Raw genomic sequence first — 18,212 nt, 5'->3', positions numbered from 1 at the left:
CTTGCACGAGGTATGTAAAGTAGTCAAATTTATATAAACAAAGTAGAATGTGGTTACCAGAGGGGCTGGAAGAAGGGGGAAAAGGAGTTGTTGTTTCATTGGTTTAGAGTTTCAGATTTTCAAGATGAAAAAGTTCTGAAGACCAGTTACACAACAGTGTGAGTATGCTTAATATTACTGAAAGTGAAAGTGAAGTCACTCAGGCATGTCTGACTCTTTGCGACCCCGTGGACTGTAGCCCACCAGGCTCCTCCATCCATGGGATTCTCCAGGCATAAATACTGGAGTGGGTTGCCATTTCCTTCTCCAGGGGATCTTCCCAACTCAGGGATTGAATTCAGGTCTCCTGCATTACAGGCAGACACTTTAACCTCTGAGCCACCAGGGACCTATTCTCTTAAAAAGGATTAATGTTCATTTTTTTAATAGTTGAGTAATAGTCCATTGAGTATATGTACCACTGCTTTCTTATCCATTCATCTGCTGATGGACATCTAGGTTGCTTCCATGTCCTAGCTATTGTAAACAGTGCTGTGATGAACATTGGGGTACATGTGTCTCTTTCAATTCTGGTTTCCTTGGTGTGTATGCCCAGCAGTGGGATTGCTGGGTCATATGGCAGTTCTGTTTCCAGTTTTTAAAGGAATCTCCACACTGTTCTCCAAAGCGGCTGTACTGGTTTGCATTCCCACCAACAGTGTAAGAGGGTTCCCTTTTCTCCACACCCTCTCCAGCATTTATTGCTTGTAGACTTTTGGATAGCAAGCATTCTGACTGGCATGAAATGGTACCTCATTGTGGTTTTCATTTGCATTTCTCTGATAATGAGTGATGTTGAGCATTTTTTCATGTGTTTGTTAGTCATCTGTATGTCTTCTTTGGAGAAATGTCTATTTAGTTCTTTGGCCCATTTTTTGATTGGGTCATTTATTTTTCTGGAATTGAGCTGCAGGAGCTGCTTGCATATTTTTGAGATCAATTCTTTGTCGGTTGCTTCATTTGCTATTATTTTCTCCCATTCTGAAGGCTGTCTTTTCACCTAGCTTATAGTTTCCTTTGTTGTGCAAAAGCTTTTAAGTTTAATTAGGTCCCATTTATTTATTTTTGCTTTTATTTCCAATATTCTGGGAGGTGGGCCATAGAGTATCCTGCTGTGATTTATGTCAGAGAGTGTTTTGCCTATGTTTTCCTCTAGGAGTTTTATAGATTCTGGTCTTACATTTAGATCTTTAATCCATTTTGAGTGTATTTCTGTGTACAGTGTTAGAAAGGGTTCTAGTTTCATTCTTTTACAAGTGGTTGACCAGTTTTACTGCACCACTTGTTAAAGAGATTTTCTCCATTGTATATTCTTGCCTCCTTTGTCAAAGATAAGGTGTCCATAGGTGCATGGGTTTATCTCTGGGCTATCTATTTTGTTCCATTAATCTATATTTCTGTCTTTGTGCAAGTACCATACTGTCTTGATGACTGTAGCTTTGTAGTATAGTCTGAAGTCAGGCAGGTTGATTCTTCCAGTTCCAGTCTTCTTTCTCAAGATTGCTTTGGCTATTCAAAGTTTTTGTATTTTCATACAAATTGTGAAATTATTTGTTCTAGTACTCTGAAAAATAATGTTGGTAGCTCGATAGGGATTGCATTGAGTCTATAGATTGCTTTGGGTAGTATACTCATTTTCACTATATTGATTCTTCCAATCCATGAACATGTTATATTTCTCCATCTATTTGTGTCATCTTTGATTTCTTTCATCAGTGTTTTATAGTTTTCTATATATAGGTCTTTTGTTTCTTTAGGTGGATTTATTCCTAAGTATTTTATTCTTTTCGTTGCAATGGTGAATGGAATTGTTTCCTTAATTTCTCTTTCTGTTTTCTCATCATTAGTGTATGGGAATTTGAATCCATTCTAATGAGGTGGATGAAACTGGAGCCTATTATACAGAGTGAAGTAAGCCAGAAAGAAAAACACTAATACAGTATATTAACACATATACATGGAATTTAGAAAGATGATAATGATGACCCTATATACAAGACAGCAAAAGAGACACAGATGTAAATAACAGACTTTTGGACTCTGTGGGAGAAGGCGAGGGTGGGATGATTTGAGAGAATAGCACTGAAACATGTTTATTACCATATGTGAAATAGATCACCAGTCCAGGTTCAGTGATAAACAGGGCCTCAGGGCTGGTGCACTGGGATGACCCTGAGGGATGGGATGGGGAGGGAGGTAAGGAGGGGGTCTCAGAATGGGGACACATGTACACCTATGGCTGATTCTTGTCAATGTATGGCAAAAACCATTACAATATTGTAAATAAATTAGCCTCCAATTGAAATAAAGAAATTAATTTTAAAAAAGGAAAAAAAGGATTAATATGGTAAATTTTATATTATGTGTTTCTTAACCACAATAAAAAAAATGGCAAGATTCATAAGAGCAGTGAGTCTGACTGACAGGATAAAAAGAATGAAGTTATATTTTCAATAAGACCCATTTACTCTTTCTTTTAATATTCTTGCCCATATCTGATGTTTGATATTCCTCAGCTTTATTTATGTTAATCTCAGTCAACCCACTATTCTATAGTTTGTTTCTTCTTAATTCATTTCCATCTCAGGTTTCAGAAAACTCTCACTCCTAGGTGATGATCCATCAATTAAGCAGTTTCCCTCCAACATTGCTCTATGAGGATAAATTATATTGAGAGAAGAAATTGAAAATGATCATAAAAGAGAGAGGGACAATGTATGTTTATTTTTAATTTTTTAAGGAACTTCCATACTATTTTCCATAATTGCTGAACCAATTTACATTCCCACCATCAACGAGGGTTCTTTTTCTCCACATCCTCTTGAACACTTGTTATATGTTGTCTTGTTGATAATCAGCATTCTGCAGTTGTGAGGTGGTATAATGTGGTTTGATTTGTATTTCTCTGATGATTAGTGATGCTGAGCATCTTTTCATATGTCTGTAGCCATCTGTATGTATTCTTTAGAAAAATATTTATTCATGTCTTCTGTCCATTTTAAAATCAGTTTCCTTCTTTGATCTTGAATGAATTCCTTGTATATGTTTGATATAGACTCCTTATTGAGTATATCATCTGCAAATATCTTCTCCCATGCAGTAGCCAGCCTTTTTGTTTTGCTGATAGTTTCCTTCAATGTGCAAAAACTTTCTGGTTTGATGTTTTTCCAATTTTTTATTTTGCTTTTGTTTTCTTTGCTTAAGGAGACAGATCTACCTCCCCAACCCCAAAATATTGCTAAGACAAATTCTTAGAATGTGCTGCCTGTTTTCTTCTGGGAGTTTTTATGGTTTCAGATATTAAATTAAGCATTTTATCCATTTGAGGTTATTTTTGTATATAGTGTTAGAAAGTGGCCCAGTTTTATTCTTTTGCATATAGCTGTCCAGTTTTCCAGGACCATTTATTGAAGAGAGTGTCTTTTCCCCACTACATAGTCTTGGCTCCTTTATTGTAAATTAGTTGACCATGTAAGTTTTATTTTGGGGGGGGGGATGGCTTTCTATTCTGTTTCAAAGATTCACGTGTCTGTTTTTTTGTGCCAGTACCATAGATTTTTTATTTTTATAGCTTTGTAATAAAGTATCAGAGAAGGCAATGGCACCCCACTCCAGTACTCTTGCCTGGAAAATCCCATGGGTGGAAGAGGGTGGTAGGCTTCAGTCCATGGGGTCGTGAAGAGTCGGACATGACTGAGCGACTTGACTTTCACTTTTCACTTTCATGCATTGGAGAAGGAAATGGTAACCCACTCCAGTGTTCTTGCCTGGAGAATCCCAGGGATAGGGGAGCCTGGTTGGCTGCCGTCTGTGGGGTTGCACAGAGTTGGACACGACTGGAGCGACTGAGCAGCAGCAGCAGCAGCAGCAGTAGCAGTATAGTATCTGGTCCCATCACTTCATGGCAAATAGATGGGGAAACAGTGGAAACAGTAGCTGACTTTATTTTTTGGGGTTCCAAAATCACTGCAGATGGTGACTGCAGCCATGAAATTAAAAGATGCTTACTCCTTGGAAGGAAAGTTATGACCAACATAGACAGCATATTAAAAAGCTGAGACATTACTTTGTCAACAAAGGTCCATCTAGTCAAGGCTATGGTTTTTCCAGTGGTCATGTATGGATGTGAGAGTTGGACTATAAAGAGGGCTGAGTGCAGAAAAACTGATGCTTTTGAACTGTGATGTTGGAGAGAATTCCTTGGACTGCAGGAGATCCAACCAGTCCATCCTAAGGGAAATCAGTCCTGGGTGTTTTTTGGAAGGAGTGATGTTAAAGCTGAAACTCCAGGACTTTGGCCACCTGATGTGAAGAGCTGACTCATTTGAAAAGACCTTGATGTTGGGAAAAATTGAAGGCAGGAGGAGAAGGGGACAACAGAGAATGAGATGGTTGGATGGCATCACCGACTCAATGGACCTGAGTTTGGGTAAACTCCAGGAGTTGGTGATGGACAGGAAGGCCTGGTGTGCTGCAGTTCATGGGGTTGCAAAGAGTTGGACAAGACTGAGTGGCTGAACTGAACTGAGTATATTTTGAAATCAGTGAGCATGACATGGCCTGCTTTATTCTTCTTGCACAAGAATGTTTTGGCTATTTGGGGTCATTTGTGTTTCCATATAAATTTTAGAATTGTTTGTTCTAGGTCTGTGAAAAATACTATTAGTATTTTGATAAAGATTGTATTGAATCTGTAGATTGCTGGGTAGTATGCACAATTTTAACAATATTTTAATAATATGTCCAATCCATGAGCATAGTATATGTTTTCATTTATTTGTGTCTTCTTCAATTATTTTTTATCAATGTCATGTAGTTTTCAATAAAAAGGTTTTTCACTTCACTGGTTATGTGTATTTCTAGGTATTTTGTTCTTTTTGATGTAATTATAATTGGGATTGTTTTCTGAATTTCTTTCCCTGATTGTTTTTCCTATATATAAATACAACAGATTTATGTATATTGATTTCTATATCCTGAAAACTTACTGAGTTTATTTATTAGTTCCATTTTTTTTGTGTGTGTGAAATCTATAGGGTTTTCTGTATATAGTATCGTGCCACCTGCAAACAGTGGCAGTTTTATTTATTCTTTTGTTATTATTTTATTATTATTTTTTAATCTTGTCTGATTTCTATGGCTTAGATTTCCAATAATATGTTGAATTAATGTGGCATTGGTGGGCAGTCATCATCTTCTTCCTAATCTTAGAGCAAAAGCTTTCAGTTTTTCATCATTGAGTATTTATGTTAGTGGTGTGTTTGTTGTATATATCCTTTATTATCTTGAGGTATATTTCCTCTATACAAACTTTGTTGAGAGGTTTTTATCATAAAAGGATGTTAGATGATATGGTTTCTTGAGTTATATGTATGTCTTCATCACCATCATCACCATCATCATTTTCATGATTATTTAGCAAGTGTGAAGAATATATTATCAAATATTTGTCATTCATAATGTGACAGTACCACATAAGTACAAGCATACCACATTTTGTTGTTCTTCACAGATACTGTGTTTCTCACAAAGTGAAGGATTGTGGCAATAATGCATAGGGCAAGTCTGTTGGTGCCATTTTCCCAACAGTATGTTCTCACTTAGTGTCTCTGTGTCACATTTTGGTAATTTTCATAATATTTCAAAAATTTTCATTATTATTATATTTGTTATGGTGATTTATAATCAGGGTTGATCTATAATCAGTGATGTTACTACTATGACTCATTAAAGGCTCAGATGACAGCTAGGATTTTTTTAGCAAAACATGTATTTTTAACTTAAGGTATATATATTGTTTTATACAAAGTGCTATTACATATTTAATAGACTACAATATATTTTAACAAAGCTTTCATATGCACTGGGAAACTAAAGATTCATATGACTTGATTTTCTGTAATATTTATTTTATTGCAGTGGTCTGCAACTGAACCCATCTTATCTCTGAGGTATACTTGTAATTAATGCCACTCTTATCACTAATAATAATAACTTCTTTCATATTTTCTTAGTTCTCATTATTTCAGCAGCAGCCCTGTTGGCTGGATGGATGGATGGAGGGAATCACTCGGTGTCTGAGTTTGTATTTCTGGGACTCACTTATTCATGGGAGTTCCAGCTGCTCCTCCTGGTGTTCTCCTCTGTGCTCTATGTGGCAAGCATGACTGGAAACATCCTCATTGTGTTTTCTGTGACTACTGATCCTCACTTACATTCCCCCATGTACTTCCTACTGGCCAGCCTCTCCTTCATTGACTTGGGAGCCTGCTCTGTCACTTCTCCCAAGATGATCTATGACCTTTTCAGAAAGCGTAAAGTCATTTCTTTTGGAGGCTGCATTGCTCAGATCTTCTTCATCCATGTCATTGGTGGGGTGGAGATGGTGCTGCTCATAGCCATGGCCTTTGACAGATATGTTGCCATATGTAAGCCTCTCCACTATCTGAGCATCATGAGCCCGAGGATGTGCATTTTGTTTCTAGCTGCTGCCTGGGCCCTTGGTGTCAGCCACTCACTGTTCCAGCTAGCATTTATTGTTAATTTGCCCTTCTGTGGTCCGAATGTATTGGACAGCTTTTACTGTGATCTTCCTCGGCTCCTCAGACTGGCCTGTACAGATACTTACAGACTTCAGTTCATGGTCACTGGCAATAGTGGGTTTATCTGTGTTAGTTCCTTCTTTATACTCCTCATCTCCTATATGTTCGTCCTGTTAACTGTTTGGAAACGCTCCTCAGGTGGTTCACCCAAGGCCCTGTCCACTTTGTCAGCTCACATCACTGTGGTTATTTTGTTCTTTGGTCCAACCATGTTTGTCTATACATGGCCGCACCCCAATTCCCAAATGGACAAGTTTCTTGCTCTTTCTGATGCTGTTCTCACTCCTTTTTTAAATCCAGTCATCTACACATTCAGGAATAAAGAGATGAAGGTAGCAATGAAGAGAGCTTTCAGACCATTCGTGATTTTTAGGAAGATTTCATAAATAGTGATAGAAGGATTTTATCCTGATCATCATGTCACCTGTATCTGAAATTTTTAGAATTAGCTTTTTTTGTTCATTAGAGATTAATTTGAGTGTTACCACAGTCTTTAAGAATGCTCCTCTTCCTTAAAGATGATGAAGATTTAAACAAATAAAACTTTAATTCAAAACTTATGTTGATGCATATGGGATTGCACATATGTGTACTAATTATAATTATAAACCATTTCTTTCTAGGTAGTTTCTTTGCCTCTCTTTTCTCTTGTAATTATAAATTTATTATTATTTCAATATATCCATGTATTTACTCATAATCTGCCTCTTGAGGTAACTTATATGATAATTATTCAATTACCATTAAATCTAAGTAAACTGTGAAAGGATAGATATGCATATTACAGTCTCCTGAGACTCACTGAACAGGAACAACAGCAATAACAAAGAGATATAATGAAAAAGTCGATAGAGACATTTAAGTCAAATCATAAAAAATACATAAATAATCCAAAAAAGAGACAACAAGGGGTAAAGAAAAGAACAAAAACTGGGAGAAACAGAAAATAAATGATAAAATGGTAAAGCTAAATGACCATTTTAATAATCTCATTAAATATAAAGGTCTGCCTACTAATTGAAGACAAGTCATCAAATTAGGGGAAAAACCCTAAATATATGCTGTGTACAAGAAACTCACTTTAAATATTATATATATATGTGTGTATATATATATATATATGTTATATGTAGAAGAATGGAAAGTATACCATGTAAATGCTAATCAAAAGAAAATGGGATATTTGGCAAAACTAATACAATTATGTAAAGTTTAAAAATAAAAAAAATAAGAAAAGAAAACATAAAAAAAAAAAGAAAATGGGAGCAGTTATATCAGTTATGAAACAGGAAACCTATGTAAGGCTATCAACCAATTTTATCCAGTAATCATTTGTAGAAAAACCTACCTGACAACAGCAAAATGTATACTCTTTTCTCAAGTGCACATGAAATATTCTTGAAGACAGAACATATTCTGGACAATAAAGCAGACTTACCAAGTTAAAAGAATTAAAATTACACACAAAAAATTCTCTGAAAGTAATAGAATTAAACTAAAAATAAATGGAAGGATATCTGAAAATTCTCCTAATAATTGGAAATTAAACAGTATACTTCACATAATACATAGGTCATAAAGAAAGTGATAAGGGAAATTACAAAGTATGTGAGTTGAATGGAAATGAAAATACAATATCAAAATTGGTGGAATTTGGCTAGAGCAGTGTTTAAAAAGTTTATACAATTTAAAGCTAATATTAAAAAATAAAGAAATTATTAAACCGGTTAATATTTCACTTTAGGATGAGAAGAGAAAGTTAAATACGGATAAAGAGAATGAAGAAAACAATAATGATAATAGAAAAAAAAACTTCTTGAAAATAGAAAAATCTATAAAGAAATAACATTGAAACCAAAAGGAAATTTTTGAGAAATATCAATACAATTGAAAGAGATTGCTGAGAAGGTTAAAATGTCATTATTAGAAGGGGAAAATGTTATCTCACTATACTCTAGACACATCAAGAGAATAATCATAAGATATTATAAGTAACTTATGCCCATACTTTTAATTCTAATGAAATATTTTAATTCTTGAAAAATATGAAATATACAAGTTGACTTAAGTATAAACAAACAACTTGAATAGCTTTATATTAGCTAAGGAAATTGAATTCCTAGTTAAAACCCTTCATCCAAAATCTCTAAAAGTCCAGATAAATTTTACTGGCAAATTCTGTCAGACATTTATGGAAGAGATATATCAATTTTACACAAATTTCCCAGAAAATCATAGGGAGGGAACTTCCCAACTTAGTTTCTGAGATCAACATTGCTGTGATATCAAAAAAAAAAAAAAAAAGACACTATAAGAAACAAAGAAAAACAAAAAAAAAAATACAGATTAATATCCACCATAAACAGAGACACCAAATGCTCAACAAAGTATTTGACAGTCAGGATAGGATATATATAGATGTGATAAATACATCATAACTAAGTGGGGTTTAGTCAAGGAATGAAAGGCAGGCTGAACAGTTCAGTATCAATTGACAGAAAAAAAGATTGAAAACTACATGATTGTCTTAATAGATGTAAAAAGAAAAGGACAAAATTAAATACCTAGGGGCTTCCTTAGTATCTCAGTCAGTAAAGAATCCACCTGCAATGCAGACCTGAGTTCACTCCCTGGGTCAGGAAGATCCCTTGGAGGAGGAAATGGCAATCCACACCAGTATTCTTGCCTGGGAAATCCCATGGATAGAGGGACCTGGTGGGCTACTGTCCATGAGGTCTCAAGAGTCAGACACGACTTACCAACTAAACCACTATTCATGATAAAAATTCTCAATAAAGGGAAAAAAGGAATTTCCTTAATCTGACTAAGACCATCAACAAAATCTTACAGCTAACATACTCATTGGTGAAAGACTGAATATTTCATTCTAAGACTGGGAACAAGGCAAAGATCTGCATCCTTACCACTCCTACTTATAATCACACTAGATATCCGAGCCAGTGGAATAAGGCAAGAGAAGAAGAGACATGCAGTTTAGAAAGGAAGAAATAAAATTGTCTCCATGCACTAAAGATAAGATTTTCTATATAGTAAATTCTATTGAATGTGTAAAACAAGCTTCAAAAACTAAAGTGAGTTCTGTAATATATAAAATTTAGTTGTATTTCTACATACTGGAGATGAACAGTTGGAAACAAAAATATTTATTTTAAAGATGCCATTTATGATAGCACTTATAAACATGGAATACTTAACTGTAGATATAACAAGTGTATGCTGATAATTACAAAACACTGATGCAATAAATCAATAAAGATATAAGGTGGCTGAGATGGTAAAGCATCTGCCTTCAGTGCAGGAGACCTGGGTTCGATCCCTGGGCTGGGAAGATTCTCTGGAGGACGGTGTGGCAACCTACTCCAGTATTGTTGCCTGGAGAATCTCCATGGACAGAGGAGCCTTCTGGGCTATAGTCCATGGTGTCACAAAGAGTTGGACACAACAGAGTGACTAAGCACATCAGAAATCATAAATTGGAACATAAATTGGAAATGTGACGTTAGTCATATGTCAATTCTTGCCAAAGTCATCCATAGATTCAACAAAGTCCCAGTCAAAACACCATCATTGTCAGGTTTTGGTATTAGGATGATGGTGGCCTCATAGAATGAGTTTGGAAGTTTACCTTCCTCTGAAATTTTCTGGAAGAGTTTGAGTAGGATAGGTGTCAGCTCTTCTCTAAATTTTTGGTAGAATTTAGTTGTGAAGCCGTCTGGTCCTGGGCTTTTGTTTGCTGGAAGATTTCTGATTACAGTTTCAATTTCCATGCTTGTGATGGGTCTGTTAAGATTTTCTATTTCTTCCTCGTTCAGTTTTGGGAAGTTGTACTTTTCTAAGAATTTGTCTGTTTCTTCCACGTTGTCCATTTTATTGGCATATAATTGTTGATAGTAGTCTCTTATGATCCTTTGTATCTGTGTTGTCTGTTGTGATCTCTCCATTTTCATTTCTAATTTTATTGATTTGATTTTTCTCCCTTTGTTTCTTGATGAGTCTGGCTAATGGTTTGACAATTTTATTTATCCTTTCAAAGAACCAGCTTTTGGCTTTGTTGACTTTTGCTATGGTCTCCTTTGTTTCTTTTGCATTTATTACTGCCCTAATTTTTAAGATTTCTTTCCTTCTCCTAACCCTGGGGTTCTTCATTTCTTCCTTTTCTAGTTGCTTTAGGTGTAGAGTTAGGTTATTTATTTGACTTTTTTCTTGTTTCTTGACGTATACCTGTATTGCTATGAACTTTTCCCTTAGCACTGCTTTTACAGTGTCCTATAGGTTTTGGGTTGTTGTGTTTTCATTTTCATTCATTTCTATGCATATTTTGATTTCTTCTGTGATTTGTTGGTTATTCAGCAGCGTGTTGTTCAGCCTCCATATGTTGGAATTTTTAAAAGGTTTTCTCCTGTAATTGACATCTAATCTTACTGCACTGTGGTCAGAAAAGATGCTTGGAATAATTTCAATTTTTTGAATTTACCAAGGCTAGATTTATAGCCCAGGATGTGATCTATCCTGGAGAATGTTCCATGTGCGCTTGAGAAAAAGGTGAAATTCATTGTTTTGGGATGAAATGCCCTATAGATATCAAATAGGTCTAACTGGTCTATTTTATCATTTAAAGATTGTGTTTCTTTGTTAATTTTCGGTTTAGTTGACCTATCCATAGGTGTGAGTGGGGTATTAAAGCCTCCCACTATTATTGTGTTATTTAATTTCCCCTTTCATACTTGTTAGCATTTGTCTTACATATTGCGATGCTCCTATGTTGGGTGCATATATATTTATAATTGTTATATCTTCTTCTTGGGTTGATCCTTTGATCATTATGTAGTGTCCTTCTTTGTCTCTTTTTACAGCCTTTGTTTTAAAGTCTATTTTATGTGATATGAGTATTGCTACTCCTGCTTTCTTTTGGTCTCTATTTGCATGGAAAATCTTTTTCCAGCCCTTCACTTTCAGTCTGTATGTGTCCCCTGTTTTGAGGTGGGTCTCTTGTAGACAACATATATAGGGGTCTTGTTTTTGTATCCATTCAGCCAGTCTTTGTCTTTTGGTTGGGGCATTCAACTCATTTACATTTAAGGTAATTATTGATAAGTATGATCCCATTGCTATTTACGTTATTGTTTTGGGTTCAAGTTTATATACTGTTTAAACAGGCCAATATCACTGATGAACATAGTTGCAAAAATCCTTAACAAAATTCTAGCAATCATAATCCAACAACAGATTAAAAAGATCATACACCATGACCAAGTGGGCTTTATCCAAGGGATGCAAGTATTCTTCAAATATCCACAACATTAACCACATTAACAAATTGAAAAATAAAGGCCATATGATTATCTCAATAGATACAGAAAAAGCCTTTGATAAAATTCAACATCCATTTATAATAAAAACTCTCCATAAAGCAGGAATAGAAGGAACATACCTCAATATAATAAAAGCCATATATGACAAACCCACAGCAAACATTATCCTCAATGGTGAAAAATTGAAAGCATTTCCCCTAAAGTCAGGAACAAGACAAGGGTGCCCACTCTCACCACTACTATTCAACATAATTTTGGAAGCATTGGCCACAGCAATCAGAGCAGAAAAAGAAATAACGGGAATCCAAATTGGAAAAGAAGAAGTAAAACTCTCACTGTTTGCAGATGACATGATCCTCTACATAAAAAAACCCTAAAGACTCCACCAGAAAATTGCTAGAGCTAATCAATGCATATAGTAAAGTTGCAGGATATAAAATCAACATACAGAAATCCCTTGCATTCCTATACACTAATAATGAGAAAATATAAAGAGAAATTAAGGAAACAATTCCATTCACCATTGCAATGAAAAGAATAACATACTTAGGAATATATCTACCTAAAGAAACTAAAGATCTATATATAAAAAACTATAAAACACTGGTGAAAGAAATCAAAGAGGACACTAATAGATGGAGAAATATACCATGTTCATGGATTGGAAGAATCAATATAGTGAAAATGAGTATACTACCCAAAGCAATCTATAGATTCAATGCAATCCTTATCAAGCTACCAACGGTATTCTTCACAGAACTAGAACAAATAATTTCACAATTTGTATGGAAATACAAAAATCCTCGAATAGCCAAAGCAATCTTGAGAAAGAAGAATGGAATAGGAGGAATCAACCTGCCTGACTTCAGGCTCTACTACAAAGCCACAGTCATCAAGACAATATGGTACTGGCACAAAAACAGAAATATAGATCAATGGAACAAAATAGAAAGCCCAGAGATAAACCCATGCACCTATGGATATCTTATCTTTGACAAAGGAGGCAAGAATATACAATAGAGAAAAGACAATCTCTTTATTGAGTGGTGCTGGGAAAACTGGTCAACCACTTATAAAAGAATGAAACTACAATACTTTCTAACACCATACACAAAAATAAACTCAGAATGGATTAAAGATCTAAATGTAAGACCAGAAACTATAAAACTCCTAGAGGAGAACATAGGCACAACACTCTCTGACATAAATCACAGCAGGATCCTCTATGACCCACCTCCCAGAATATTGGAAATAAAAGCAAAAATAAACAAACGGGATCTAATTCAAATTAAAAGCTTCTACACAACAAAAGAAACTATAAGCAAGGTGAAAAGACAGCCTTCAGAATGGGAGAAAATAATAGCAAATGAAGCAACCGACAAATAATTAAACCAAAAATATATAAGCAACTCCTGCAGCTCAATTCCAGAAAAATAAGTGACCCAATCAAAAAATGGGCCAAAGAACTAAATAGACATTTCTCCAAAGAAGACATACAGATGGCTAACAAACACATGAAAAGATGCTCAACATCACTCATTATCAGAGAAATGCAAATCAAAACCACAATGAGGTACCATTTCACACCAGGCACAATGGCTGTGATCCAAAAGTCTACAAGCAATAAATGCTGGGGAGGGTGTGGAGAAAAGGGAACCCTCTTACACTGTTGGTGAGAATTCAAACTAGTACAGCCACTATGGAGAACAGTGTGGAGATTCCTTAAACAACTGGAAATAGAACTGCCATATGACCCAGCAATCCCACTGCTGGGCATACACACCGAGGAAACCAAAACTGGGGTACACGTGTGCCCCAGTGTTCATCGCAGCACTGTTTTTAATAGCCAGGACATGGAAGCAACCTAGATGTCCATTAGCAGATGAATGGATAAGAAAGCCGTGGTACATATACACAATGGAGTATTACTCAGCCATTAAAAAGAATATATTTGAATTAGTTCTAATGAAGTGGATGAAATTGGAGCGATTATACAGAGTGAAGTTTGCCAGGAAGAAAAACACCAATACAGTATACTAATGCATATATATGGAATTTAGAAAGATGGTAATGATAACCCTGTATGCGAGACAGCAAAAAAGACACAGAAGTATAGAACAGTCTTTTGGATTCTATGGGAGAGGGAGGGGGGGATGATTTGGTAGAATGGCATTAAAAAATGTATAATATCATATAAGAAATGAATCGCCAGTCCAGGTTCGATTCAGGATACTGGAAGCGTGGGGCTGGTGTACTGGGATGACCCAGAGGGATGGTATTGGGAGGGAGGTGGGAGGGGGGTTCAGGATGGGGAACGCATGTACACCCGTGGCGGATGCATGTTGATGTATGGCAAAACCCATACAATATAGTTACATATAAAAAAATATCAGATTTTTAAAGATATCAACAAACAGATTTTAAAATCTTTATGGAAATGCGAAGGAACTATAATAGCCAAAATAAATTTTTAAAAAGTAAAATTGAATTTTAAAATGTATACATAGATCAAATAACAGAAAGAAGAATCAAGAAATAAACCTACAAATATGTTAAAACACAATTCAATGGAGAACAGGGAGTTGTTTCAACAAATCGTGCTGAAATAAATATTTATAAGGGCTACCCAGTTGGCACAGTGGTGAAGAATCTGCCTGCCAGTGCAGGAGATGCAAGAGATGTGGGTTGGATCCCAGGGTTGGGAAGATTCCCTGGAGTAGGAAATGGCAACCTGCTCCAGTATTCCTGCCTGGAAAATTCCATGGATAGAGAAGCCTGGCTGGCTATGTAGTTAGAAAGAGTCAGACACTGAGCACACACAAACAAACATTCATAATGAAAATTAAAGCTCAACCTATATCTGACACCTTTTTAACTCAAAAATGGTCATAGACCTAAATGCAAAATCTAAAACAATAAAACCTCTAGAAGAAAGTATTAGAGAAAATTTAGTCACCTGAAGCTAGTAAAGATTTCTAAGATATGAAACCAAAAACATAAAATACAAAAAGTTAGTAAATTGTTCTTCAGCAAAATTGAAAATGTCTGCTCTGTTAATGAAATGACAACCCATATAAGTGGGATGAGTATATTGGCATATCACATATCTGAAAAATGACTTGTATTTTGAATCTATAGGGAACTCTCAGTAATAAAAAAAAGATGCAATTTAAAGTAACAAAAGGCTTGAACAGATACTTTACCAAACAAAATCTGTAACTCAAGGAAGAAAGAGAATAAAAATTGGATAAAGTTCTAAATTCATATATAGGCCAACCCTTTGATATCTATGTAATTTAGATAATCTGTCTAAGAATATGTAACTACATCTACTTCACAGTGTGGTTGTGGAGATTTAATAGACTGTGCATGAAAGTGTTATTTCTGAAGTCAATTTAACCTCAATTCCTTATATATTCTCTCTACCTTTTTTCATGGAATACTGTATGGTTTTATCTCCATGTACTGGGCTTCTCTTCTGGCTCAGATGGTAAAGAATCTGCCTGCAGTGCAGGAGAACCAGGTTCAATCCCTGGGTTGAGAAGATCCCCTGGAGAAGGGAATGGCAACCTACTCCAGTATTCTTGCCTGGAAAATTCCATTGACAGAGGAGCCTCGTAGGCACAGTCCATGGGGTCACAAAGAGTCAGACAGGACTGAGTGACTTTCACTATTATTCTTATTATATATTTTGTGTTTAAGTTGAATATTATTGTAATATCAACATAGAAATGATGAGATGATTATACTAACGCATATATATGGAATTTAGAAAAATGGTAACAGTAACCCTGTATACAAGACAGCAAAAGAGACACTGATGTATAGAACAGTCTTTTGGACTCTGTGGGAGAGGGAGAGGGTGGGATGATTTGGGAGAATGGCATTGAAATATGTATAATATCATATATGAAACGAGTCACCAGTCCAGGTTCGATGCATGATACTGGATGCTTGGGGCTGGTGCAATGGGACGACCCAGAGGGATGGTATGGGGAGGGAGGAGGGAGGAGGGTTCAGGATGGGGAACACATGTATACCTGTGGCGGATTCATTTTGATATATGGCAAAACCAATACAATTTGTAAAGTTAAAAAATAAAATAAAATAAAAATGCTGCTGTGGCATTTACCTTTAATCATCATAAAGATTAAAATAGCTCTAAAACATGTTCAGTGGTACCTTTGTCATAAGAAACCTGAATGTCTCATTTTTCCTCATTTACAGCTTCTTTGCCTGGCTACAGTAGGAAAACCAAAACGACCACAGGTGATAATCACCCAGGCCAACTGACTTCACTTCAGCAGTCCCAGATCTCCACAGCATCACTTGGTCACTACCCTCTGGGGTTGTAATTAGCTGCTGCTTTGACTGTTTTATACTATTTGTGTGTGTCTGTAATGATCCTGCATAGGACCTGGTTGATTTTGGGAGAACTATATCTGTCTGTATCTTTAATGACGGTGTTTTCTTAGTTCCCTTGACAAAACAGGTAGGTGGGGCAAAAATAAAATCAGTAGTGAATAAATTACTACTAGCCAAGTTTTCTGTATTCCAGGAATGTAAAAACTGAGTTTTTCTGTAGCTCGCTGTGATGTTAACCTTCTGTGGAAGTTTTCTGCCCGCATTAGAGAAGGAGGATAGAGTAGGGATCAGGCCCATGAAGAGGAGTCATGTATATGGACAGTTGAAGGTATGAGTTAGGGGAAGTGCACAACAAGCCTTCAAAGAATGAGCATAAATCTGTAGAAGAATATCAGGGAACGCTCATCTTCTTTTCTAAGTATCTCAAGTGTTGGTCCTTACGTTAAAATTTTAATTTTTTTGGTATCATGTGTTTTTCTTTCTGGCCTGTGATTTATTGTCAGTCTGACTATATAGTTGTACTATACAGTGACTAGAAATGTTTCAGCCCTTTGTAACCTCCTGTTTCGCCTGCCATTTTATTTCTCTGTCTTTTCATCCTAATAGTTAAAGTTCTTTTTGGTTGATTTCAAGCTGCTGAGCATTGCTGGTATGTGTTACAATAGAGTGGCATGTAGAGTCTCTGAAAACTTTGTCTTCTAGCCCCTGCTGCTGCTGCTAAGTCACTTCAGTCGTGTCTCACTCTGTGCGACCCCATAGAGGCAGCCCACCAGTCTTCCCCGTCCCTGGGATTCTCCAGGCAAGAACACGGGAGTGGGTTGCCATTTCCTTCTCCAATGCATGAAAGTGAAAAGTGAAAGTGAAGTCGCTCAGTCGTGTCCGACTCTGAGTGACCCCATGGACTGCAGCCTACCAGGCTCTTCCGTCCATGGGATTTTCCAGGCAAGAGTACTGGAGTGGGGTGCCATTGCCTTCTTCGTTCTAGCCCCAATGGCGTCCTTTTATTCATTCATTCATTCTTTGACAACTCATCACATTTATTATATGATTAATTCCTTAATGAACCCATTTGATATTTATAATGTGTGCCTATGATACACTGGCCCTAAACCACCTGTTTCCAAAGTAGAAAACATATGTCAACTGGTATCTCAATTTATTTTATTTCTTCCCTTTACTCTATCATCCCACTCTCTTCACTGTCCCATCATTTCTCTATTCCCTCCATTAGTTCTCAGTTTTCATGCTTGGTTCTTGATTCACTCTTCTTGATTCACTTTTTGGCTTCTATGGCTCACAGCCCATTGTCCTCCTGTCTCCCGGATTGTTCTGCCCAAGTCTTTGGCTCCTTTGCTTCCTTTCACACTATCAGTGTAACGTTCTACATGGTGGGATCTTTGCTTTATTTCATTTATCTTGTCTTTTCCCTCTGTACTCTTGCTCTCAGAGAACTAATTCACTCTTATATATTAATTTATCACTCTTACGTGAGTTATGATACAATTATGTCTTGAATCTATACTTCTTTCCATATATCCTGTCCCATATTTCCACCTGGTATCTCACTAATGACTTAAACTCTAATTGCTTAATATAAACATGATAATCTATTTTCTCCACCTTTGTAAATTCCATGTCCAACTACCTTCTTTTAAAAAATGAATCCACAATTGTCCTATTCATCCACACATCTTGGTGTCACTTTTGACTTCTGTCTTTCATGTTCACATCAACTTTAATTCATCACCAGTTTCTCTGGGTTTTTACTTCTCAATATTTCTCTCTTCTGTATCAATACTGTTGCAGATCAACTATCTAGTCCTCGTCAGCAGCATGGCCTCCCAGATCTGCTTTATTTCATCATTCTCTTAAG

At 36.1% G+C, this 18,212-nt stretch overlaps 1 protein-coding gene across 1 annotated transcript; it reads left to right on the top strand.

The window, feature by feature from the left end:
* The first annotated feature begins 6,091 nt into the window (after nt 1-6,091).
* LOC133255403 (olfactory receptor 4F3/4F16/4F29-like) lies at nt 6,092-7,027 on the top strand. The gene has a single exon (XM_061429858.1). The coding sequence runs from the start codon at nt 6,092-6,094 to the stop codon at nt 7,025-7,027; it is 936 nt and encodes a 311-aa protein (XP_061285842.1).
* Nucleotides 7,028-18,212: the final 11,185 nt, after the last annotated feature.

This window comes from Bos javanicus, chromosome 10 (assembly GCF_032452875.1).
Source record: "Bos javanicus breed banteng chromosome 10, ARS-OSU_banteng_1.0, whole genome shotgun sequence".
NCBI lineage: Eukaryota > Metazoa > Chordata > Mammalia > Artiodactyla > Bovidae > Bos > Bos javanicus.
The sequence above is the reverse complement of the archived record's forward strand: the minus strand, read 5'-3'. Positions and strand labels throughout refer to the sequence as shown.

Bases quoted from the DNA above. Each gene is read 5' to 3' on its own strand.
- LOC133255403 (XM_061429858.1), top strand. From the start codon at position 6,092: ATGGATGGAGGGAATCACTCGGTGTCTGAGTTTGTATTTCTGGGACTC.